The 23,953-nt window shown below is 47.0% G+C and overlaps 10 protein-coding genes across 10 annotated transcripts; 5 read left to right on the top strand and 5 right to left on the bottom strand.

Annotated features, from left to right (window-relative positions):
• The first annotated feature begins 1,447 nt into the window (after positions 1-1,447).
• Positions 1,448-2,116, top strand: SPPG_06403 (uncharacterized protein). Its single transcript, XM_016754615.1, has one exon. The coding sequence runs from the start codon at positions 1,550-1,552 to the stop codon at positions 1,961-1,963; it is 414 nt and encodes a 137-aa protein (XP_016606765.1). The 5' UTR covers positions 1,448-1,549; the 3' UTR covers positions 1,964-2,116.
• Positions 2,117-3,741: 1,625 nt separating this feature from the next.
• Positions 3,742-6,245, bottom strand: SPPG_06401 (uncharacterized protein). Its single transcript, XM_016754614.1, has 4 exons — positions 5,967-6,245; positions 4,792-5,698; positions 4,526-4,722; positions 3,742-4,466 (listed from the first exon to the last, which is right to left on the bottom strand). The coding sequence occupies exons 2-4, from the start codon at positions 5,612-5,614 to the stop codon at positions 4,104-4,106; spliced, it is 1,383 nt and encodes a 460-aa protein (XP_016606764.1). The 5' UTR covers positions 5,615-5,698; positions 5,967-6,245; the 3' UTR covers positions 3,742-4,103.
• A 495-nt stretch (positions 6,246-6,740) lies between these two features.
• SPPG_06400 (uncharacterized protein) lies at positions 6,741-8,778 on the top strand. Its single transcript, XM_016754613.1, has 5 exons — positions 6,741-6,944; positions 7,007-7,181; positions 7,247-7,834; positions 7,902-8,193; positions 8,266-8,778. Exons 1-5 carry the CDS (start codon positions 6,779-6,781, stop codon positions 8,590-8,592), a joined length of 1,548 nt encoding a protein of 515 aa, XP_016606763.1. The 5' UTR covers positions 6,741-6,778; the 3' UTR covers positions 8,593-8,778.
• Positions 8,779-9,613: 835 nt separating this feature from the next.
• On the bottom strand, positions 9,614-10,555 carry SPPG_06399 (uncharacterized protein). Its single transcript, XM_016754612.1, has one exon. The coding sequence runs from the start codon at positions 10,287-10,289 to the stop codon at positions 9,828-9,830; it is 462 nt and encodes a 153-aa protein (XP_016606762.1). The 5' UTR covers positions 10,290-10,555; the 3' UTR covers positions 9,614-9,827.
• Positions 10,556-11,102: 547 nt separating this feature from the next.
• SPPG_09367 (uncharacterized protein) lies at positions 11,103-11,971 on the top strand. Its single transcript, XM_016757526.1, has 3 exons — positions 11,103-11,306; positions 11,416-11,513; positions 11,697-11,971. Exons 1-3 carry the CDS (start codon positions 11,268-11,270, stop codon positions 11,800-11,802), a joined length of 243 nt encoding a protein of 80 aa, XP_016606761.1. The 5' UTR covers positions 11,103-11,267; the 3' UTR covers positions 11,803-11,971.
• On the bottom strand, positions 11,928-13,662 carry SPPG_06398 (uncharacterized protein). The gene has a single exon (XM_016754611.1). It carries the CDS (start codon positions 13,372-13,374, stop codon positions 12,085-12,087), a length of 1,290 nt encoding a protein of 429 aa, XP_016606760.1. The 5' UTR covers positions 13,375-13,662; the 3' UTR covers positions 11,928-12,084.
• A 746-nt stretch (positions 13,663-14,408) lies between these two features.
• Positions 14,409-15,862, top strand: SPPG_06397 (uncharacterized protein). Its single transcript, XM_016754610.1, has 2 exons — positions 14,409-14,636; positions 14,699-15,862. The coding sequence occupies exons 1-2, from the start codon at positions 14,507-14,509 to the stop codon at positions 15,733-15,735; spliced, it is 1,167 nt and encodes a 388-aa protein (XP_016606759.1). The 5' UTR covers positions 14,409-14,506; the 3' UTR covers positions 15,736-15,862.
• On the bottom strand, positions 15,856-17,532 carry SPPG_06396 (uncharacterized protein). The gene is made up of 9 exons (XM_016754609.1): positions 17,433-17,532; positions 17,206-17,371; positions 17,035-17,147; positions 16,937-16,965; positions 16,751-16,879; positions 16,575-16,674; positions 16,371-16,518; positions 16,170-16,302; positions 15,856-16,100 (listed from the first exon to the last, which is right to left on the bottom strand). The coding sequence occupies exons 1-9, from the start codon at positions 17,478-17,480 to the stop codon at positions 15,977-15,979; spliced, it is 990 nt and encodes a 329-aa protein (XP_016606758.1). The 5' UTR covers positions 17,481-17,532; the 3' UTR covers positions 15,856-15,976.
• Positions 17,533-20,537: 3,005 nt separating this feature from the next.
• Positions 20,538-21,887, top strand: SPPG_06395 (uncharacterized protein). The gene has a single exon (XM_016754608.1). It carries the CDS (start codon positions 20,830-20,832, stop codon positions 21,745-21,747), a length of 918 nt encoding a protein of 305 aa, XP_016606757.1. The 5' UTR covers positions 20,538-20,829; the 3' UTR covers positions 21,748-21,887.
• SPPG_06394 (uncharacterized protein) lies at positions 21,798-23,682 on the bottom strand. Its single transcript, XM_016754607.1, has 2 exons — positions 22,681-23,682; positions 21,798-22,620 (listed from the first exon to the last, which is right to left on the bottom strand). The coding sequence occupies exons 1-2, from the start codon at positions 23,566-23,568 to the stop codon at positions 21,895-21,897; spliced, it is 1,614 nt and encodes a 537-aa protein (XP_016606756.1). The 5' UTR covers positions 23,569-23,682; the 3' UTR covers positions 21,798-21,894.
• Between the last annotated feature and the right edge of the window lie 271 nt (positions 23,683-23,953).

Here is a 23,953-nt window from a genome sequence, read left to right as displayed (position 1 = left end):
CGCCGTTATGCATGTCATAAAGAATGTTTCAATAAGTCAGCGACCATCTCCTTCATTCTCAAATACATCCAATAGGGAAGGTCAGTAGCATGTAAGCGAAATATTTTCAAAGACGATTGGGTATGTTACAACGCCAATAAGTGATTGGAGGTCACAGCTTTCAGGAAATGCAAGTTCCACGAGAGAAATTCTAGAGGTATTCACAAAGCAAGCATTGCCTGCAAAATGCGAGCAAACATTTCTGCACAGATCCAACCGTAGGTGTGAACTTTTGTGCAGATGGGGGTCTTTGGATACAAGAGTTTGCCAATATCAAAAAACGGTGCCAATCACTACTCAAATTGGAGTCACTCGTGTCCTACGTACACGGACCTACAGTACATGCGACCAGTCCTAACAAGATCTTAGAGCAGGTGCTGCTCAACTGACAAGAAATCACCCAAACCTACAGACACAACGAGTCGTTTGTTGAGGATCACGACAGACACGAGGACGCCCTGATGACCAAAAATGTACATAGCAAAAGGTTTGAACAACTGTCTGCAACGTAATTCTGCTCACCTTGGTCGCTGTCACCCTGGTCAAGGTTACCGAAATCGCAGTGATCACCGAAATTTGCCCAGCTAAATTGAAATGATAAAGCATGACAGTTGCGCTCAGCGGCATTACGATACCGTTCCAGAGCTTCAGTGACGTGAAGTTTGTCTCTTCCCCGCTTTACCCTTTTGCTGGGAACCCGCGAGACCTGATACCAGTGCCTCAGAAACCAAAGCATGTGCAGCTGAGCGCTCCCGATGCAGCCACAAATCTACTTTTGGCGGTATTATTCTTCAGAGACGCTCTTCTACTCTCACTTGCCTCTCAAAAATGAGAGTATCAGACGCGCATAAGGAATGCTTCGAACGCAAAAGCGCTAAGGCATATGAAGGGGGATTTCATCGCAAATGCTGTTGAGTCAAGAGTCTTGTCAAGAATCATCATCTACAAAACGCTCTGGTTTGGGAGATGCTTTACACGGGGGGTGATCTAACCTGAGTTGTCTGTGCAACGTATTCATCGTCCATAGCTTGGAGTTTTGAAAACTTCATCCGCGGCGACTGTCGTCAACGTATACCCGCGTTATTTGCGCGCGGTTGAGTCAACGTTTTTGTCTGTCCGCAATGTCATTGTCGTCAACGTGGTGGACTGAGCCCCTGGGATATGCAATCTTTCCCCTTGGAACTGGAAGACCTTTGATGCAAGTTGCATGCCTACAAGAAATGATGATGGAGCGAGACTGCAATGGATGACAGGAGACTCCCCAGCCAACCCTTCATGATGTTGTTCGTGCATTATTACAGAATGTTTTCTCTAGGGAAAGTCACATCAATCCGAAGCAGATGTAATGTAGTGCAGATGGTCTATAAAAGGGCCCGGGGGTCTTTGTTCTCCTTCCACCCACCACTCCAAAAACACACGCCGTTCTCCTTTCACCCAGCACTCCAATAACACACGCCGTTCTCCTTCCACCCAGCACTCCTAAAACACACGCCATTAATACTTGATCATCATGCTTTCATGCAAATCCATTGCTTCCCTCCTTATTCTCGGATTGTGCGCTAGTTCCGTCACTGCACTCGAGGACCCCAGGACTACGAGGATCAAAGCCGAATTGATCGCCTTTTGTCAAAGTCTCAACGGCGAGCTAGGTGCTGCTGGCACAAACTGCTTCGACATTAGCGGCCCCTTTCACAGTGCGATATTGGCGGCAAAAGCTACAACGGCGGCTGGTGCGTGTGAACGCTCCGATTTGGCTGATCAGCTGCTCGCCAACTTTGGTGGTCGCCCTGGCGTAGCTGAACTCGCTGAGGAGATGAGGCATGCTCCCATTAACGTCATTCCCCCCAAACAACTCCCTGGTGTCGACCCTCCTTGCGTTAGGGGCGCTAAACTCAGAGCTAGGAACGCCCGCATATCTCAGTAGGGAGGACTTTGCAGCAGCCGAGCTTCAACTCTATTATTGAGGTTCAATAATTTTTGTACGTAGTCATGATGTACATGAGATTCAGTGTAGTTGTCGGCAGGTGGCAACAGGACAAGCATGTAATAGGAGCCTTAATTGCACGTAGGATACAGCATATGTACAGACAATTACATAAATTCGCTTCTGCAAATTGGCCAGAATGGGTATCTTATTTGTTCCTCCTTAGCAATGACAATAATGGCTTTGGACTACCAGATCAAGCACAACCACCCTCCTTTTCCTCAAGAGGAGAAAGCATATCGCCAAACGCTCTCCATGTGTCCGGACCCCAAGTCGCATATACAAAGAACGCATGAAGCATTTCGGTACTAGTAACAGCAGGGTGGGCTGCCTTAAAGGCTGCCAATTGCGCAGCCGAAGGCATCCTGACATTCGGGTGGATGGTCACACCGAACGCAGCCATAACCGCCGCAATGTCGCTCGTTGAAACAGGTGCAGGTCCCTGACTAGCAGGGCTACCGTTAACTGTGTCGTTCATCTTGATGATCAAGTGGATGTCAGACGGATGTCAAGCGAGTGGCAACTCGTGGTTAGATTCTAATGTGTAGACAGATGTACTCACCAATCGTGTATGCCCAAATAAACAATGATTTTTCTAGCACGATAGATGGTTGACTGTCCAAGGGAATCCTATATCCCTCCCTTCTCAAGTTCACCGATATGTGTGTAAGTATACCAGAGCGAAAGATGCGTCAATCCCAGTTCTAATTTCAAGCCCCTAGTCTACACAAGAACGACAAAGCCCGCATCCAACCCCGTTTTCTCCCCCGGCGACCAAGAGATGGTGAGTTACGTCGTCAAAAGCCGCAATGTACTCATGCTTACCAAAAAGCTTCTCCCAGAGGTTAAACTTGGTAGTTCTCGTCTTCCTACTGTTTTTTCTGGCTAGCATACCTCAACTTACTCCCATAATTTGTGAGATATGTACACCTTGGCACCTCTGCAGGAAAGCGTCCATCTCTTTGCCCGACAAGGCGGGGGTGCACCTGGAACCAATCGTTTTATAAACGGTTTGACGGAATGTAAGATATCCAAATATATCTTTTGTCTTCGCTTTGGACTAACCTATTTTGGAAAAAGCTGCTTGGGTTGCCGTCTTTTGTGCCTTTATTCTTTGGCTCCTCGGTTTGCTCTTAGCGCCAGTGTTGCATAGGTGGGGCGCCGCGAAAGCTGAGGAAAGGCATGGAGGAGCGGTATGTTCCCACAATGAAATTTCTCTTTGATATATGATATTGATGCTTATTATCATAGTCGGGCGGCGCAAATCGGTTCGCTCGTTCTGCCCGTGATGCCTTCCTCATCCTTCTCGCTACAACTGTAGCAAACGAAGCTGGCCGGGGCATCACAACTGTACGTGAGGGCTTTATTCGCATATGCACAATATTCTCATACTGTTCCATGCAGGCCGTCGTAGTTTTAACCTGGGTTGCTGCCCTGTTGCTGCTCTTTTGGATCCTCATCTCAACCTTCACGCCTGGCTACTGGTGGCTCGAGATGATCCTGTTCCTTTTCATTACGGGAGTTCAAATTGCAAACTTTGCACTGGCGTTCAAATGAAATCGCTTGGAAGAATATGTTAAGACGTGCTTTTTTCCGTTTACCTGTTGAAAGTTTTTGTATGGTCTTGGATTGGGCAGCGGAAGGGCGGCATATAGGATTGAATGTATAGTGGGATATCAAGTAGTGCGTTGTGTCAAGCGCACACATTCGTTTCGTTTTACCCTTTGCAATATAATTAGTATTTGCAGTAGCTTATATGAATAACTTGCAGGTTGATATTGCAATGACCTCTTTACATAGAGGCGCGTCGGATACACAAAGCAATTGCAATACCCCACTAAACCCAGCAGTATAGAAGTATGGACACTCCAGATTCACAAGATACCCCGTATTGTGGCATGTCTAACCAACTAGTATAGAAGTATGGACACCCCAAAGATACACCCATTTCGTGGCATTCCACCAGAATAGAAATATGGACACTCCAGATCCACAAGATACACCCATATCGTAGCATGGTATAACCAAAACTCTCCCATCTCTCATATCTACAACCAATAAATATAGAACCAGAATCAACCTATCTAATTGTACGCCCGATATCCTTAGGTACCACGTCTTTCAATATACCAGACAAAATCTCCAACCCGCCCACAACATTTTTTACCCTCCACAGCACCACCCCAGAAGTAAGGGTCATGACAAGCGACCAACCCACGATGATGACGATAAGCATGATAAGGGTTTGGTCAGGCTGAGGCGCCTTTGGTGGGGGCAAGTCGGAGGGAATTTCGTCCATTAGTGTGGCCGAGGATGACGCTTCTTGCGGGTCGGCGGGGTTTATTGTGGTAGATTGTGCGTCCAGTTTGCGGTGAGCGTGAAGGAGGGTGAGCATTTTTAGATACGCTTCGTCGCGTTTAACAAAAGATGCAAAGAAATATTGCTAGAGGAATGACAAGATAAGAATACAGGATACGGTTTTAGCCAATATGAAGTACGGACCTTGTTTCCTTTCAGCGTCACCAACAGAGCATTGGGAATGATCAATACAGACTTCTTCTCAATGCTCACAACATCCGTGATAGGGATGACGAGGTTGGTCACATATCCAAAGATGTTGGCGTTGAAGCAAAAGTGTTCAGAGGTGAGGTAGAGACGACCATGTATGAGAATTTCTTTTTGTAGCGCACAGCTGTAGTCTACATGTCAGGCTTACAGGTTAGCCGTGATCACGCTTGTAGAAGTGTATATAATGTTGTCAAACATACCATCAACATGAGTCTCACTCTCGGGTAGTTCAGGGAACAGTCGATGCAACGATCTGTTTCTCTTTTCCGAATACTCCATTACGTGCGCAATCTCCTGATACAGCAGTCTAGCTGGTGTAGAATCCACCGCACTCGTTCGCCGCAATGTTCCATCAACAGGTGAGTCGGATTCGTCAGTGGTCGTTGTCCCCGTCGTGCCCTCTCCATCTCCGGCATCGGGACTCGATTCCCCAGAAGCAGTTCGGCATCTCCTTTGTCTTGCCAACGACAACTTTCGGATTATAGCTTCACGGACACCGTTCTTTCCATGTGGTTCTGCCGCAGTTGCAGTGGGATTTCCTTCGGGTGAGTTGTCGTCATCCAACGACGATGAAGAGGATTGCGAAAGTGAGCGTCTCTTTCGCCGAAGAGGAACATAAGGAGCAAATGCCTTGCTGACCCTCTCTAGCGTGCCAGATTTCGCGGGTTCCTCATCATCTGTATGCGTGTCTTCTGGGCCAGACGACTGATCGCCGAATCGACTGGACGACTGTGAGAGGTGCTTGGCGTGTCTGTCCGGTTGACTCTCTCCTACGCGTTGAGTGACGACGGTGATTGCGCTGTCATTGTGTCCAAGTCCTAATGTTTTACCGTTCGCGGCTGATCCTTGGCGTGAGCCGGTAAGACTCTCCATGTCTGTCGAGCTTTCCGACGAACCACCAGTGTCCGATGCCACCTTTGCTGAAGCTTCGGTGTATGCACCAGCAGCCGATGCTCCAGTATTTGTGTTGTACGCCACTATATCTGGGGAAGACACCGCGGCGTCCTGTGATTCAAATGTCATAGCGGGTTGCGATCGAGCGTTGGAACGGGATTTTGCCAAGGATGGGAACGAGCGAAGAAGGTGCACGAGGTAGAATGGATTGACCTTTTTATCATGCGTCATTAGCAAATCATACGTCAGGGTTGAGCGGTATAAACAAATTGGCAACAGTGTAGATGTGTTGCAGGTCTGTATAAGATTGAACGAGGGCTTTTTCTATCGAAAATCCTCTATATAAAGATGACTGCAGTGTTCGCGTGGTATTTTTCAACAAAAAGACTTCCCCTCCCTTGGCAAGCACCAGCATTTGTCTTTTGCTTGTCTGTCGCCCCCAGTCCCGTGGTTGATGACATGAAGAAACTATGCAACTCACCTTGTATTTGTCAATGTGTTTTTTTTTAATCCCTTAAAATCCAAAGTTCGGAAGTTGTTTTTGGAGACTTGCTTGCGATCACAAATTTCGGAATTCATGCGCAAGGAAAAAGGCCCGAAATGCAATGAATCACAGAAAAAAAGAACAAGTGTGATTTATTTTGGAAGGCGAGGAGAACCCCAAACACTCGTAAAAATGGACTTTAAAACGACCGACCGCACGGCGCTCAAACCGACGACTTCCACGTCGGGCCTTCCTCCTTTTTTTTCACACTTTTTGTCACCAAAACCGTTTATGAAATGCCGAAAAGGAAGGCCAGTTTCTCCGCGGTTCGTCAGCAATATCACATGACGTACGTTGCTCGGGTGTCCGAAAGCTACGGCGTCGTTGCCACTGCTGCGAAAGCAAAGATATGTCATGAGGGGCTCTTGTTGGAAATGACGACCTTGCATCTTCCAACTTTGATGAAATCGTAATGTCGATCAGTACCTGAAGGGTAACAGACCGTATTGGGTCCCTTGGAACCAAAAACTATAGGAGCCTCAGCTTGCGCTTTCATGCTGATAGCGTGCAATATGTATCAAGCAAAACAAAACTTGTGCCAAATGAATGGATATACACATCACTGGCAGTAAAAGTTCAAAATGTGCTTTAACCCTTATTAGCCTTACCCAACTTGGAGGGTTACGTATGGGGCATTGCAATGTTTAACTTTCATGGCTTGGTCTTATCACGTGTAATTAGATTCGATCACGAGCCAAGGTTTGGCTTCCTTCTTCTCCCGAGCATTTTCACCGCATCTTACTCTCAACATGGCACCCCAACAAGAGTACACCATTGAACAGGTCGCTGCCCATAACAATGAAGAGAGCTTGTGGATCATTGTAGACGGTCGAGTTTATGACTTGACAAATTTTGCCGACTTGCATCCTGGTGGTTTGACAGTCTTGCTGGAGGTTGCGGGCAAAGATGCCACGCGTATGTATTGTGTCCTCGTCTCTCTGTACCATCCATATGTTGACGAATATGACTACACATAGAGGAGTTCTACGGTTTGCATCGCCAGTCTGTACTCGCCAAGTTTGGCCCGAAATATGAAATTGGAACTGTCAAGGGTGTGAAATCCAAGATCGTACTTCAAAAGCCCGGTGACATCAGCAAGGTTCCTTATGCAGAGTCCAGCGCTTGGCAAGGGTTCTACTCTCCTTATTACAAGTGAGTTTGCGGTTAAAGACGGAATCCATACTTGTTCCCACAAACCAATCATGCATGTCCTGCAGCGAATCCCACTTTAGGTTCCGTGCGGCCGTCCGAGAATTCATACAAAAGGAGATCGTACCCGATGCTGCTGTAAATGAAGAGTCGGGCACCATTGCTGACCAGGAGCTTTTCGAAAAGATGGGTTCATTCAACTTGTTGGCCTGCCGTATGGGCCCTGGTCCCCACCTCAACGGAAGAACACTTCCCGGAGGTGTCAAGCCAGAGGAGTTTGACTACTTCCATGAAATGATTGCCCACGAGGAAATTGGCACTCTTGGTGCTCCTGGATTCCAGGACTCGGTGGCCACCGGAATGGTTATCGGTTTACCTCCCGTCCTTCATTTTGCAACCAAGAACGTCAAGGAAAAGGTTGTTAACGAAGTTTTGAGTGGGAAGAAGAGAATCTGTCTTGCAATCACCGAAGCTACTGCTGGTTCCGACGTTGCAGCTATCCGCACGACGGCAAAAAAGTCCCCTTGCGGCAAGTACTACATTGTAAACGGTACCAAAAAGTGGATTACCAACGGTACATTCTGCGACTATTTCTCGACGGCTGTTCGTACCGGTGACGGACCTGGTGGCATTTCCATGTTGTTGATCGAGCGCAGGTGTGTATGATGATGGTTTGTCGCTTTAACCTTATCCGACATGGCTTATAGTTTGCTATGAAAATAGTGAAGGCTTGGAGACAAAGGCCATCAAGACTTCTTACTCCGCTGCTGCTGGCACGGCATATATCACCTTTGAGAATGTCAAAGTTCCTGTTGAAAACCTCCTTGGCAAGGAGGGCCAAGGTTTCCAGGTTATCATGTATAACTTCAACCATGAGCGTTGGTTTATCGTTGCAACCGTCACGCGTAGCATCAGGCTGGTAATCGAGGAATGCTTCAAGTGGGCTCAGCAGCGACTAGTCTTTGGCAAGCCATTGATCGAGCAACCTGTGATCAGAGCCAAGTTGGCCCACATGGTAAGGATCGTATCTCTTCAAGCAAAATCTTATGGTTTTAATGACACCGTATTTTTTCGCAACGCTTATCAGATCTCTGAAACCGAAGCCGTCCATAACTGGCTCGAAAACCTCACTTACCAGATGACGAGAATGTCGTACAACGAAGCGTCCATCAAACTCGGAGGACCAATTGCTCTTCTCAAGCTCCGTTGCACGCGTGTTGCCCATAACGTTTCCGATGAATCATGCCAAATCTTTGGTGGTCGTGCCATTACAAAGACGGGAATGGGTAGAATAATCGAAGGCTTCCAACGAACCTACAAATTTGCCGCTATTCTTGGTGGAAGTGAGGAAATTATGGCTGATTTGGGAGTTAGGCAAGCCATGAAATTTTACCCCAAGACTGCAAAGCTGTAGATGAGATTCAGATAGTCCCAGACTCTTTAAGCTAATCAAGACGTCATATCTTTGAAAGGCATCGCTTACTGTTGTGCATGTTTAATGGATGCATTTTTGCTGAATCGCATGTAGTATCATTGTTTTTACACTCGCATGATCTAATGCAGTTGTTCACGTAGGCGGCAGAATGGCCTAGTCTTCATATTACTGCATATAGCATATATATTCGATCTCTAGCGTCAGAGTAGTCCTGCAGAGATATGTATTTCGACACCCGCAGCCGTTCCAGTGACATCCATATACACATTATACACGACAGGGTGAAAACCTGTACAAAGCATCAGCTACAGCAGAGACAAAGCGACATGTACAAAACCAGGACGATTTCTTCATTGTACACAATTTTGGTGCTGCTCTGTTGGGACCATGGTAAATATCCAAGTATGTCACCGTGTTCCGGCCGGCATTCTCGAGAGGGGCCAGGATTTCATGTACAACAGTTTCGAAGAAATATTTGACAACAGCATTCCACCTAAATCCATGACGATGCGCGATCCGGTGTATTTCGGAGTTCCGGACTAGCTTTAGACGGGGACGCTATTTAGGAGACATTGCTGACTAGTTGTGCGCTGATAGAGCAACCAGATACTATGACGACAAAATGATTTGGATTAGGTTAACTCGTGCTGACCAAAAGTTATCGTAGCGAAAGAGATTCAAATCGTGAGCTTTTTCCACTTTCTCGTAGCCGACAGATGTTAACAAGCCCCAGCATGAACTTCGACGGTAATTACGAGCCATGGAGTATCCAAAATAGGTACGTTTCAGGGAAGTTCATGGGAATCATGGTTCATATATTTGATGATGCCAGAATGAGAAAGGTTGCATTTTGCCTGAATGCAGCATCATGCTCTCCAGATTCATCTGGCATATGGATCGAGCTTTGTAACGAGAACGCTGTATATAGGGAATTGTTACATTTGCCGAACCCATCATCAAAAGACTGTTGGTAAGAGCGATTCGCTGGAAATCCGACCTTAAAGACTAGTACGTTGGTATTCCGAAAGAACGTAAAATGCAGGAAAAACGAACCAGGCTCGTCAAAAGAAATCCCACAGAAAAGAGGACTGCGCACATTCCCTTCGCTTAAGACTAGCTCAATTTTTTAAATACAAGGAAATACAACCGGTACGCCGGGTACATCGCAAATTATACAATCAACATCCCACCAAGCCAATAACAAAAGTGAAAACTCATCGCACGAACAATCTCCGCATTTTGCGGACAAATCCCCGTTTGCCTTTCCCCCATTTTGCCCCAGCCGACGAACATCCTTCCTTCGGCCGTGTCAGCGTGGAAAAACGATCCACAACAACGGGTTCCAAGGATTCGGCACACGACAGGGCGCTTTTCCTTGCTAGACTACCAATCGAAGCGCTCCGGGACCGAGACGTCGCTTGCGATTCTACAGACATTGCGCTGCCCAAGTCGTTACACGCAAGACCGTAAACTGTTCCTCGAGCTCTGGCTTGCTTGACACTGACTTCAAACTCTTGGAATATAGGAGCGGATATGGTACTTTCAGAGTCAGGGTGGTTGGCGAGAACAAATTGGGAGGTTGCTTGAGCACGGTTCATTCCTTCGCAAAAGGAACGGTCCGCTTGTAGTAACGTACTTGGCCGAAACACCTGAGAGGTAGCTTGTGTTCTTTCCATTTTGAGCTATGAACAAGTATAGAATTGTGCGCAAGAGGAATTGCAACCTTCAAGTTCATATTTATCTAAGCTTGTCGTCCTCATTCCCAATTTTCTGGACATTGGTGTTTCTCCGCATGCTGCCAAGAATACTGTTCAACATTGACAGGTGTTATTTGAGTGAGGGTCGGTTGGGCTAGAAATGTGCAATGTAACCTCAAAAACAAACTATTTTTAGTTACAAGATTGTAAGAAGCATAACTGCTGAACGCAGGTTTGACAAGTCCGCGCGATTCGCCATAATGGGAATCGGCGATCCTTCAATCAAAACCCATTCACAAATCCCATATATCGCAATTGCTTTGTTTTGGTGGAATGGAGGCCTTATGGTCGATCCTATGTTTGGCCGTCACCGGAGCACACTTAATCTTGACGTCTATTCATTGGACTCTAAATAGGTGGGGGCACTGTACAAAAAGTGTGTTTATCAAGCCTGATTTGCCGGAGAACTAATAATTCTCGGCTCCTTCAACTGCTATTCATTGGAGCTTTAAATAGGCGACAAATACTCACTGGTGCATCACAGGTTGGATTAATTGAAAGGTACTAGGTGCGCCAGGACTAAAACGCCACATCATCCTATCATCCTTGCACTCTAACCCCACGGGACACTGTCCTAGAGTGAGTAGCTCATTCCGGCCATGAATGGAGCGTCGGAGCGGAGGGCTGCTTACGTGACCAATCCACACTTTCCAAGCCAGAGATGGATGAAACCAAAAGCTGCGGGTTACTACGGGTTCTAAAACTGCAAATATTGCCGAAAACATGTGTAAACAAACGAGAAAAACTTTTTTTTTCCATTTTATTTTACCGATGAAGATGAGCGTCTCAACTGCAAAACGCGGGCGGCGGCCTATTTAAGCTATTCGGGCACGATTTGCTGCTTGCTCTTCCGATCCTCATCGCTCATCCTTCACCTACGCTCTACGACCTTTCACAATGGCTGGACACTACACCCTCACCAAAGTTCCTTCTGGAGTAAGTTGAAGAGTGATGGGTTTGTGCCAGCAGTATCTCGCCGTGTGCACATGAGAAACCTCACGGCGTAAATTCTTGCATTGTAACTGACGTTCTCGTGCCTTTGCAGGTATATCCCTTGTTTGCCATCATGGCATTCGCTGTCGGTGGTGCCACTTACTTTGTAGCGCACAAGACCGCAGGACCAGACTGCGTGTGGTCCAGAAAGTAAGTCGTTGTTTCCTGGGCAAGAGTCGATCATGATGATGGATATTCGTTACAATGGGAATCTCTCGGAAATAATCCATGTCGAGAAAACGATTATTTTATCTGAATCTCTCTACTTTTGCTCTGGCTTGGCGAGTAATTGTTCCCTGCAATCGACGTTAACCCGTTGACTTCTTGTATTAGGAGCAACCCCCAACCCTGGAACACCGTCCAAGCGAACCAGACCACAAAGATCTACGACCCCTCTGGAAAGTTTGACAAGTGGAGCCGATTCTCTGCGTCTGCTTAAATTCTCTACAAGTATATGGTTGGCCGTGACCATGCACTTCTCCCCTTTTCGATTCCCAGGCTATCGTAGCCATGGACTTCTGCAGTTTAGATTTGTTACAAGTTGACTTGTTTCCTCCATAAACGGCTTTTTTATTTGAAAATATATTATTGAGATTTTGTGTATGTGATGTATTGTTGTATCGATGTTACCACAAGGAGATGTGATGTCATTGAGGTTAGCAAGTATTGCGTGCTTTTCCCGGGCATGATCCAGTTACACTAATCCGTATTGTCGTTTATTTTACAAGCCATTACAAGCTATGGTATCATCTGCAAACAATTCCCAATGACCCTCTGTCTCAGAAGCACCTTCTCTCCATCTTTTCGCCTCGACAAACAAATGTCTTTTCAATGCATCGGACCTTGCAAATGTCATGGTGCATCCAGCTCCAGGACACCGAAACGGATGCGGGCCTGCCGTATGCAACGACGCGATGTGTCTCCTCAAATCGTGCTTGCGAGCAAACGTCGTCTTGCAATGTGGGCAAACAAACGGTCGAAGACCAGAATGGGCTGCTTGAATGTGTGACGTCAGGTTGAATTTACGTGTAAATGTTCGGTTGCAATTGGGGAGAGGGCATGTGTGAATTTTCTTTGCCTTGGTGGGTTTTTGTGAACGTTTTGCGGCGCGATGGGGCGTAGGTTTTGAATCGTTGACGACAAATGTATTGAGTGACTCGTTTTCGAAAAACGAGTCAAGCGATGAAATGGACGTGGAAGAGATATCGGAATCGTAAGAGTATGTGGATGCATCGCTGCCGCGTCGAGTTTGAGGGCTGAGCATCGGTACGGAGAGCACGTCTTGTCCAAAGTTCGACCACGTCATAGAGGGTGTTAACTCTAAAGAGGGCGTGCCAATATCCGACAAGCTAGTACAGGGTGTTAACTCTAGACAGGGCGTGCCAATATCCGACAAGCTAGTACACGACTGCCCATCAAATGTGGACGTGTTAAAATCAGCTGGAAGGGCACTCGATAGAGGCTGGCCAGCTACTCCTTCATCGAACGTCAACAAGGCTTTCAAGCCATTATCATCCTCTGCCCATTCACCACCGAAATACTCGTCACCCACGGCCGGCATTCGGACTTCGTCTGGAGTTGGCGCTTCCGCATTGCCCAATGCCGCTAGAAACGCATCATCGCCAACTGGATATGCCGCAAGGACATCGAAAGGCTCCATGATAGATTCAGCAGAGGGAGCGAAGACGCCATGTGGCGATTGCTGAACGATATCTTGTTCCCCCCACAACAGCGCCATCACCTGGGCTTCGAGGGCGGTATCGACATCAGTACTTCCGCTCTTGGTATGTAACAGGTCCGGGGTATCCCACATAATTTCGGATGTAGCAGATAGACTTTCCCCGACGGCGGTATAAAAGCTGTCAATGGTCTGAACGTTACTGGAATCAGAAGCGATGAGAGTGGGTATATTGGTGGAAACTGCGTGCTCTGCGGAGATTCCAAAGGGGTATTTTTCCAACGTAGATATGTCGTCTGTGCAGGGCCAGACAAAGTCTTGTTCAAGGGACATTATCGGTGTGACTACGTGAATGTGTACAGGGATCGATCGAGGCTGCCTCACAAGGATTGTTACTTTGCAAGTTTGCCTTTGATATGGTTGACTGTACAGAAACACGGAGGTGCCCCTTCCGTCCTCCTTTTATAACTTTCATCGTCGACAGTCGTGGCGGTAACCTCAAAACGGTTGCGAGCTCGCTGTCATCTGCACAAACCCGTGGCCTGAAGCATCGACCGCAGAGTCGTCCAGGGCTTTGCGGTCAGCAAGGGATGCCATACCACATCTCCGTCAAGCGGTTCCGCCACGCCTGGTCCTCACATGGCAGTGCTAAGATGTGCGCCCTTGCCTCAGCAAAACTATGCCACTTGTTTACGTAAAATCAAACATGGCATTGTTTTTGTCGTTGTTGAAGCTGAGTTGAAAGGAGAACAAAGAGCCCTGACCGCCGGACAGGCCGCTGGTCCAAAAAGCAACATGCACGAATGAATGGCGTCAGCCAAAGACCAAAACAAAAACAGATGTTGCTTCGCACTTGTGTGGCTACAATGGGTGGGGTGGATTTGACAACGGAGAAACACAGTCGCCACGACATTCCGTCACAGGTCAACCAATCGTTAACCAATGGCATGACCAGGTTGGTACACATCTACTGTATTCTATGGAATGTGCATATGATGTAGCCTACAGCAGGGTATAGGATATGAACACGTAGGTGAGACACCAGGGAATGCATAGCCAGGGTCCAACGGCCGAACCTAGGTCTCTAGTTTGGAACCAGCTGCCAGGCACGACCAGCCCATATTGCTTTTAACGAGTCACCGGTTTCCTTTTTATTTTCTTCCTATTTCCTACCAACTTTGATAAATAAAGATAAAAAATGAAACTAACACAACAACAACAATAATAATAATAACATGTGTGAAGCCTATTTGGTTTGACCTGCCTAGCTTTTTGACAGCCAGTCACAGCGCCCACGTGTTGACGCGTGCCGGTCGGGCGTCTTACGCAATGATCACCCATTGAGGAAGGTCCCGCTCATACCTACAGCCCAATTGCTCTGGACTGCAACTCGTCCAGCGGCAGACGTTTCTGTGATAGACTGGGTATTTCTTTGGCAGTAGGCTGGGAGCTGTCCAGCTACACCATGGCAAAATCGCCGGCAGACTATGCTCTCCGAGTAAGGGCTGGTCCTGGTTACGATCCATCCAGTCATGTCACCCTTAGCGTGAACGACGAAGCAAATCCGATTATAATAGACTCGGAGCATTTTACAGGTAAACATGGCTGTGAAGAACCAAATTAAAGAATAAAACTCACTCTTCATTCGCTCTGGTAGGATATATCCTTGTCCGCATGGCAAACTATATCGGACTCGCTGCCGACAAGTCCTCGACCCCTATACCGAACCCACAGTCGCACTACTTCCATGGAAGAAATCGGAGATATAGTATAATGATTCAAGGCCGCTTCAAGAAAAAGTGGAATGGCGATGATATCTTGTTCGGTGTCGACTTTGATACAAAAGTGCGTACTCCGACAGGTGTGTCACTAGCTCTGAAGATTGCAAAATGGCTAGATCCGGCGCTGGATGCGTCTTTGAGTGGGGATAAGCCGTGGATCTTTTCGCCGCTTCTATCTGCGATGAATTCGCTGGCAGTGTACAAAATTGATGCTCCAGAAGTTAACGATGTCCTGCCTGCTGTGGATACATCCGCACATGCGATGGCCGAAAAGGATGGACCGCCAAAGATCAAAGGAAATAAGGTACATCCACATACAAATGGTCCTCCCAATCCCTCGGGCTACGCCGTGGAGGGTGAGAATTGGGTCTGGGATGCAGCGGTAGGAGTTGGCGATGCTGTTGACTCGACAACCGCTGCCATAGAAGGCATGTCTATTAAATCACCAGTAAAGCACTCAGCACCTCAATCTCCTCCGTCCATCAACATCGGAACCTGGTCTTTCCATTCTCGTCTCGTACCAGAAGATCCCGCCCTTCTCTTTCCAGACGCATCAAAAGCCCCAGCTTTAACGGCCTACGAAAAGCGAAAGAAGCATTTTGCGGAAGCCAAGGCCCGAAAGGAAGCTGCGTTTCTCCCCGAGCTGGTGTACTGCATGGATTATTACGATGCGTACTTCGACTTCAATACAATATCCTTGAAGCTCCCCGGGTTCTCTGTCAATGCTTTCAAATACTGGGACGGGCAACCGGTGCGATTTGTCTGCAGAAGCCGAGACAAGTCTGCAGTTTTCTTTGTCGTACAATTTGAGCTTTTGGATAGAGCCAAACTTGGTATACCTCCGGCACGTTTAGATGTCAGCATCCCCGTCATCACGGCAGAGGCTTTGGAAGATCCGGTTGTGTCTCCGTAGTCTGCCGACTCGATAGTAGGACGTTGTGTAGATATATTTTATAATGTCAGGGTTGTTTTTAACGCATGTGCGCTTTCTGAGTGTGCGCATGATATGATGATGCAAATAAAAGCCTCATGACAGCAGATCTATTGCCTATATAGCAGGAACAATGCAAAGGGAATTTGGGTATCTTGAACCATGCAGTGGTTCACTTCTGAGCAGCACTCTACCATTCTACGCCTATCAAATAGACCATCATTTAACATACAGATTGCGAATGCGATATTGACGGCGCACCATCTACTGCCGACTTTGAAGCAGCACGAACAGGAACAGGAACAGGCGCGGGGGCATCAGCGGCCGTTTGATACGAATTCGGTTGTCTGAACAATGAATGACAATGAGAACTAAAGAAATCATGCGAATGAACTAGGCCAAAATGGAAGGCATACTTTAGGCTTGATCGGCTCAGTGATGATACGGCTGCCTCATGCACAACATTAGTGATGCTTTCAAAAGCGTTTTCGCACATGATGAAGAGACAATTAAAGAGAAGAGCCGTTGGCGAATCCAGCTTGGTATCGGCTAGAAGGTGGTGCGAGACGTCGTCTTTTAGTTATCAGGTTTGATAAAATTGCTAAGGATAAGGTTACCTTTGAAAATAGAAAAGCATCCAAGGTAAACAGCGACTATAGTGAGAGTCAAAGCCATCATAACGTGGTTTGCGAGTTCTAGAGACGCCACTTTGTCCACACCAGAGCGACTATGGGCGATGGGAGCATTTCTCAACGACCTGTTCAGCTGAGATGCCGGTTCTCAATATGCTTACTCTACTAAAACCATCGCAGACTAAATACCTGATAACTAAAGCACACTAATCCTGAGAACCCATAATATATGGGCAAAATCAGACAGAGAATTGCCATCTTCTTAGAAAACGCTTGTGGAGTAGAACTCCTGCCATCATAGGGAGGTTAAACCGTCAGCACCAACTCGCTGAAACGATCAAAAACAGGAATATATCTGTACTCACGGCAATGTCCAAGTGTTAATTTCACCTAGCCCCACTGTAAGGAGCGCTATCCCAAATGCAACGATCATAACGGTCGAGAAGCCAATATAGATTTGCTGATATCGGTGCATTGTCAGAGGAATAGAAAACCTACATAACGAATGAGTAACATCGTCCACATTGAGCAAAGAGATCAAAAGTGCAAACCTTATGGTTCCTGCAATGACAAGCGCAAGCTGAATATAAAAAACTTCTAATGAATGTCGTTTCTTTAAACGGAAAGCATATTTTGACGCAGGACATACGTGCCCAATAATCCAAAATCCCAACCCAAGCGATACGGTAGTCTTTGTTTTCCCCTCATACACCAAAACACTTTGCGCAATCTCTGCAGCCGTCACCACCATTGCAAGAGAACCTATGAAACAAAAGTCAATAATCAAGGGGTACAAGTACCTATTTCATAGCCGTCTTACCAACGAGAAGAATGTACGCTCTGTAATTTCTTTTCGACCGTATAATGCGCGAGATACTTATCGCAACATTCGCCACCACTATCGGCAATGCTGCGCCGACAATAATTGACGCAGCACCGTATCCCTCCGCAGATGCCTTCACTGCACCTTTGATGTAACCAACGCACTAAAAAAAATTCTGGTGAGGATAATAGTGATTTAATATCAAACTGCCAGCAACTACACACATATGGGTCCCCCAGACAAGCAAGAAATGCGGGTGATGGTGCTGCCATTTTGTAGATATGGTGTTGCACTCGAATAAGTACAGGACGAGCTGAAAATAAGAGCTCCGTCAAATTCCCGGAAAAGAAAAGGTTTAATCGGAACGGACTGAACAAGCGCAATTCTAACGCTATGTTCGAGTTTTCTAGACCAGAGTAATGTTGTTTAATTAAGGGCAAGCTATTTTTAGGTAGCAACATGGCAGTCATTTGTCTGGTAACATCCCTTAATCACAGGATCTTGAATAACATTCAGAAATCCTAAAACTTTGACCACAAAGATGTCAATACGTGAGTTAGCCTTTTGGGAGTCAAGGCAATCACGTGCGTATGTGTCTATTCTGCTTTTCCAGATTGTCTTTTTATTTGCTATTATGGCACTACCCTCAATATGGCGTCATGAGATTTACAAACCCATTGGAAAGCGTCCATTGAGAAAACCAGAATGGGGTGTCTTGTTCTCCGGCATTGGGGCGGATTTAGCGATACGACCTACTTACTGTTCAAGCATAGCAGCGGGTTTGAACTGGTATAGCAATTATTCAACTATTCCAGTAGGCCACCCATGGTTAACGCACGCGCTGCAATGTTCCCACTATGCTTGAATGATCAATAAGCCGATACGGGTTTTGTGCACCATCGCGCTTCTGCTTCCCCAACAATCTGGTGAATGTAAGAAAAGACGTCGTACTATCAGTGTGTCCATCAATATTACAATACCATCTAAATACTATTATATGCTATCTACAATTAAAATGAACTCGCCGCTGCCTTTGTTGCGACATCCAGACCTTTCACAACGGCTGAAGGCTGCAGGGTATTTTCAATCTACCAGATCTTCGCTAGAACTACCCTGCAGTAGACTTTCGACTTTCGGCTTTTTCCTTTTGAACCTTCTCAGCCTGGCGCCTTCTTGCTTTCCTCTGCCGTTTGTTCAATTTCTTTTTTTTCGTGCTTGTTGAACTCTCAGCTGTTTGCAGAGCACCTTAATTTGACATGTCGTGCTTTTGCTTTTTCTTGGTCTTCTTCTTCGTCTTCTTTTTAGCCTTCTTTTTTTCAGGAGTGCTGACATCCTCTGTAGCCTGCAACTTCCGCTTTTTTGATTTCTTCTTTTTGACGGTTGCAGCTGTCATCGAGTCATTGCCAGCTTCCTGTACCTTCTTCTCATTCGACGGCAGATTCTCGGTCGAATTGCCTGAGATTGGTGTCAAGTTATGATCGGCCTGCCGATCTTTCGCCTTCGTCTGGCTCTGTTTTTGGACCTCTGAGATTTTCGCGGAACTCTCAGCCGTTTGCGGAGCAGCTTTAATCGAGATGTCGTGCTTTTTCTTGGTCTTCTTTTTCTTCGTTTTCTTTTTGGCCCTCTTTTTTACAGGATTGCCGACATCCTCCGTAGCCTGCAGTTTCCGCTTTTTTGATCCATTCATTGATCTTACGGGGTTCGTCAGGTTCGCTGCAACCGCTCCGCTAAGAGCAGAAGTCACAGATGAAGTCTGGTTCCAAGGATTGATTTGGGGAAATCCCGGAAGCTGCAAGACACTGAGATTATACGACTTTCGGGGGGAATAAGCAGCTTTTATCTGCTTAGCTTCTCGTCGCTGATCTTTGTATGGCTTTGCCTCTCCGATTGTATGCAGCCAGTGCGATACATTTTGCTATACAAACATATATATCAGAAGAAGGTGGCTATGCAAGATGTGTCCCAAGCTAATACCTGTCTCCATGTAGTTAACAATGACATTGCAGCAATCTCTGCTAACATATCTGCTTCCTCATTTCCGTAGTTATTCGAATGCCCTTTAATCCAATGAATGGTGGTACTTGCATCTCGGGACATTATAAGCTAATAAACAAGTCAGCATCGTCGCCAGAGTCTCACATTTCCAGTTTACACAATGTATACCTGATATAGGGCTCCCTCGAAGGGATACACTTTTGTTTTCGCAGGTTCCTTGTGTAATGAATTCATGGCTAAAATCAGGAAATTAATACACATGCTGTTCTATAGGTTGACTAGCGAGCACTTACTTAAGATTACTTGGCGACAATCTGTGTAAAGTTCCACATCTGCAGACCTTCCTATTCGGTGCAGCGCAAGTGCCACAGCCTGGCACCAGAAACAAGACAGGTTCGAAGACGTTCACAGAGCCTTGAGATAAATGAACTCACCAGAACTTCTGTTTGCACGGAACTGGATGCCGATACTGGTCTAGATATGTGACTTTCAAGTACTTCAAGTTAGCTAGACGGATACCACATGAGACTGTCCTAACCAAATGGCGATGGAGAACGAAATTGCGAAGACGCACCACCGCTCCGTATTCGGAAAGAAGACTCCAATGGATCCACAATTGTATTCACAATGCTTGTTTTTATGATACACTCGTCTGTAGCTCCCATCCGCAAATGCCACGATAGTTTCCCTCTCTTCATCGGGGAGGACTCTTCCCTGATTGAATGGGCACCGACATAAGTGACGAGACCTTCCCCTCCATTCCCTTCAACGAACAATACCGGGACATAAAAAAAGAGTTGGTCCATGGATACAGTGTTTATTGAACTTCCAACCGTCTTGCCAGACCTGAGCGAATCCTCCAAGTTTGAAGGACTCACCAAGTCCTTTACAAGATCCACCGCACTCTGCCCATCCTCTTCCGAGGACGTTGCAGCTTCCTTTGCATCCCCATTGCGATCAACCGTTGGCGAAGGACGTCGGTTAGAGGAAACCGGCTTCCTTGGCCTCAGATTGTGCACCTTGGTAGGGCATGCAATCACACGGAGCACAGGGCTCGCCACTTGCGTGGACGGCTCCGACATGGCTCTTTGCCAATCCGCCAAAGACTGGCGCCGGACCCTGTGCACACAGGAAGAAGAGCAGGCGGTTCCCGGCGTTATAGTGTCGATTGGAAAATCAACTAGTGGGCGTGGGAATTTGGGCAAGAACTAAGCCTTTGTCGACCCGATCGGGCAACCACCAATTGATTAGTTAAGCTGTGGCTTGTTACCACCTGTGCCATCTGCCCGTCAAACTGCCCTTGTCTCCTTCTTTCCACAGAGTTTATAGCTTCCGTCCCTTGCATTGGATCAAGAAAACGTGGTGAAGGATTCGGGTATCACGCAGGATAACAAAGGATGGGAAGGTGAAATCTTGTGCTTTGCCTTGACGTTCTGTGCTTGTCGCAAAAAGATCGAAAAGGCGATTCTGCGCGTGGGAAATGAAAGCCGCGAGCTGTCAAAAAGGCGAGAGCGGTACAAAACCAAGGCGTATTACTAGTATACTCTGTCAAGCTTTGAATCTCCCCATTTTGCCCTTGTAATCCTTTGCAAATAACGCTACTCCTTCTGGCTTCAGCTAACTCCCATGGCGAACCAAGACACTCGCAAAAAGAAGGTGTTGGTTCAAGTCCTCGAAAAATTGAAAATTCGATTCCCAATTCCCACAGAATGGAGGAACGAAGCAATTCCGTCGCGGGGTTCTGTGTCATCACTGAGGACGTTTGCATCGAGTAACAGTGAAGTATCCGCGCAGCCTCAGACGCCCACGTCGCCGACTCTCGAAGACCAGTGGCGATCTCTTGCCTTCCATACGGAGCTGGTCTCCCCTCCTGCACCTCCAAGTCCAAGTCCGACGCACTCCAAGAGTCCAGCGTCAAAAAGACAACACCGCATCAGTACGTCCAGCAGTGTCCCCACTCTCAAGAACACCGTTAGGCTTGCCCGCACCAGCATTTCAAATCTGTCATTCTACCTGCGGACCTTTAGGAGCACTGCTGATTCCTTGGGAACTGGAAGTGATTGGGAAACCGATGAGGAATTAGAAATGGCCGAAACAGGCAGTACCAAAACCCAGGCTTCAATGTATGATATATTGTACGCAGACGATCGTTGGAATTGTCGCCCAAGAAATTCCATGGTGGTCAAGCGCGACCGACAGGAGAATGTTAAAGGTGGGACGGCTTCTTATGCCATGGCAGTTGCCAAAGCTTTTCATACTCGAGCAGAAGGGTGTATGCTGGTGCAAACTTTGAATGAAAAAGAGAAACAATCCGAAAGTGCCGTCGATATACCCGCCTTACCTCCTCTCCCACCCGGACCAGACTCCGCGCGGAGATCGCCCCACACATTTCAATCCACATCCGTAAATGAACCCGTCTTGCCAGATCTCGACAGCAAACCTCTCCCGCCACTACCTAAACCTCATAAAACGCGGCTCTTGTCCATCTACTTAACACGCACTCGTATGCTTATCCGCAACCGAGTGCTTGCTAGGACTTGGTAATTAAGATTATGCAGAACCTCATATTCGCAAGGGAGATGAGCAATAGTGATGTCAGACTCTTTGTATTACATAGAATATACTATTATGTAGGATGCAGGTCATCCCTAAGCAAATGTTCAAATATTACAGCTCTATCTACAGAACATTTTACAGACCAATATTAACAACATTACTCGGATTGCTAACGCCAACCGAGTTTCTCGCTCGAACTCTGTACATATACGTTCTCCCCACCTGTACATTCTGATCTACAAATAATGTCTCACCAGGCTTCTTGGCATCTACAACGGTCGCCACAACATCCCACAGCTCACTGCCCACGGATCTTTCGACGTCATAGCTTGACGACCCGCTAACCCCTCTCCATTTCAACTCGGGAGTAGTAGTATTCAAAAGTGTTGGCGGGGAGGGTATAGCTTTGGGTGGGATGGTGAAGCTGGTTTGCTTCGCCAATTCTGCAGCGTAAGACGCAACCATCGGCACAACGGTACTCTCGTCCTCGCCGAATCCGGGAGCGGTAGGGAAGCCGGGGTAGTGATACGACCAGTACCCGTGCATTTCTTTATGTATGTAGAATCCACCGTCTTTGGAATGTCCTCTCAAACTCCACAACAAGGCACCAGCAAAGCCGGGCTTATTTTGAATCACATTGTCCATAACTCCCCGAAGAGATGACGCTGATGCCAGTCCATATTCGCCAGTGATGAAGACTTTGTCATATGAGGATACAGTTTCGGCATCTGAAGCGCTCCAGGCACCATACTGAGGGTTGGATATGCGGTTCAAGATTAGGGCTGTCAGACCGCCCGCCGAGCCCAGGATGATAAGGAGAGCGAGAATGACAGTTATAACGCGCCTGTTTCGGTATCGGGACTGTAAATCCGATTAGCGATTAGTACGATTGATAATAAAGACTCGCGACAGAAGATTTACCTTGGTAAACTGTTTGGACTCTTCCTGAACCTTGATCCAACCAACTCTCCTAGGCATACAGGCTGCCATAGCACCTATTATAACGGCAACTCCTATTACGGCCGCCAAAGCACCGATTCCAATCCACTCCCCTGTCGAAAGTCTTACGTCTCTATAATAATGATTCGAAAAGATATCGACATTCGGGCTCCTCAACACCTGTTCGTCCCATCCATGTTTCCACGACCCATCCATAACCAAATGGTTCTGATCCAGATTTTTGATATGAGAAGCAATATCAACAGTCCAGTCCGCCGGAATCCTCTTTCCCTCCACTTCTAGTTCGTTTCCAGTTTCCCAGGCGAGAATTGTCGGATCGTCCTTGTAGGTGATGTTGGTAACGGTGTTGACACGATTGACAAGTTGCTGAACGATCGATTTAAACTGGTTCCGGATCCCATTATCGGTATAGAAAGCTGAAGGTGGTAATGTAGGATTCACTAATCGCACGAAACTCTCCACCCCTCCCCACCATTCCCACCTATCGATAAGCGGGATAATGACACGCACACCTCGCCTATTGGCGACACTCAACGCAGAGTCCAATCCCCGAAGCACCCGTTCATTGAGCGCAACCCCACTTCCGCTTTTGATTATATGCTTTGCAGCTGTCGAATCTTCTTGTGGTGTTTGGACACCAAGCGAATAGAGCCTGACCACCCGGCCACCCATCTCGACAATGGACGCAAGCAAATCATCTTGCTCGTATTCGGTTGGAACAACGAATTGAGGATCGTCATGGAGGTGTAGCGTTGGAGTATTGAACGAGAGGAAGCGCAAAGGTGCATTTGTCGAAGGGTCCAACAGTGTCTTTCCAGTTCGCTTTACAAAGCCGTTCAGGGATGTCATGGTGCGTCAATGCACAAAACAACAAAAGCCCAACCAAGGTTTTGTCGTCTTCACGAGTTTGTATAGATTTTAAAAGTGATGTTTTCTTTCTGTTTGTTTACATGTCAAAATAGTTCTACCCCTCCGAAAGTCCCGGCAGTGATGAGGGTCGTGCCGTTGACCGCAAGGCTGCAATGCATTTGCATGGTGCACTCCAACCATTACGTAACATGATCGGCTTGCTGGTGCCTTCGTCTACTCATGGCAGCTTCTTTACGCATCGATATCCTCAGAGATCCCATCTGAAAAAGTGTATTCAGACGTATAAAGAACATACTGTGTACAAAAATGAAAAGAAGGGTTTGTTCAGTTGTCCTTGGTCAATAAACGTTCGTTTTGGCGCTCA

The sequence above is a fragment of the Spizellomyces punctatus genome (assembly GCF_000182565.1).
Source record: "Spizellomyces punctatus DAOM BR117 chromosome Unknown supercont1.11, whole genome shotgun sequence".
Lineage (NCBI taxonomy): Eukaryota > Fungi > Chytridiomycota > Chytridiomycetes > Spizellomycetales > Spizellomycetaceae > Spizellomyces > Spizellomyces punctatus.
This window is presented reverse-complemented; position numbering and strand designations above follow the sequence as displayed.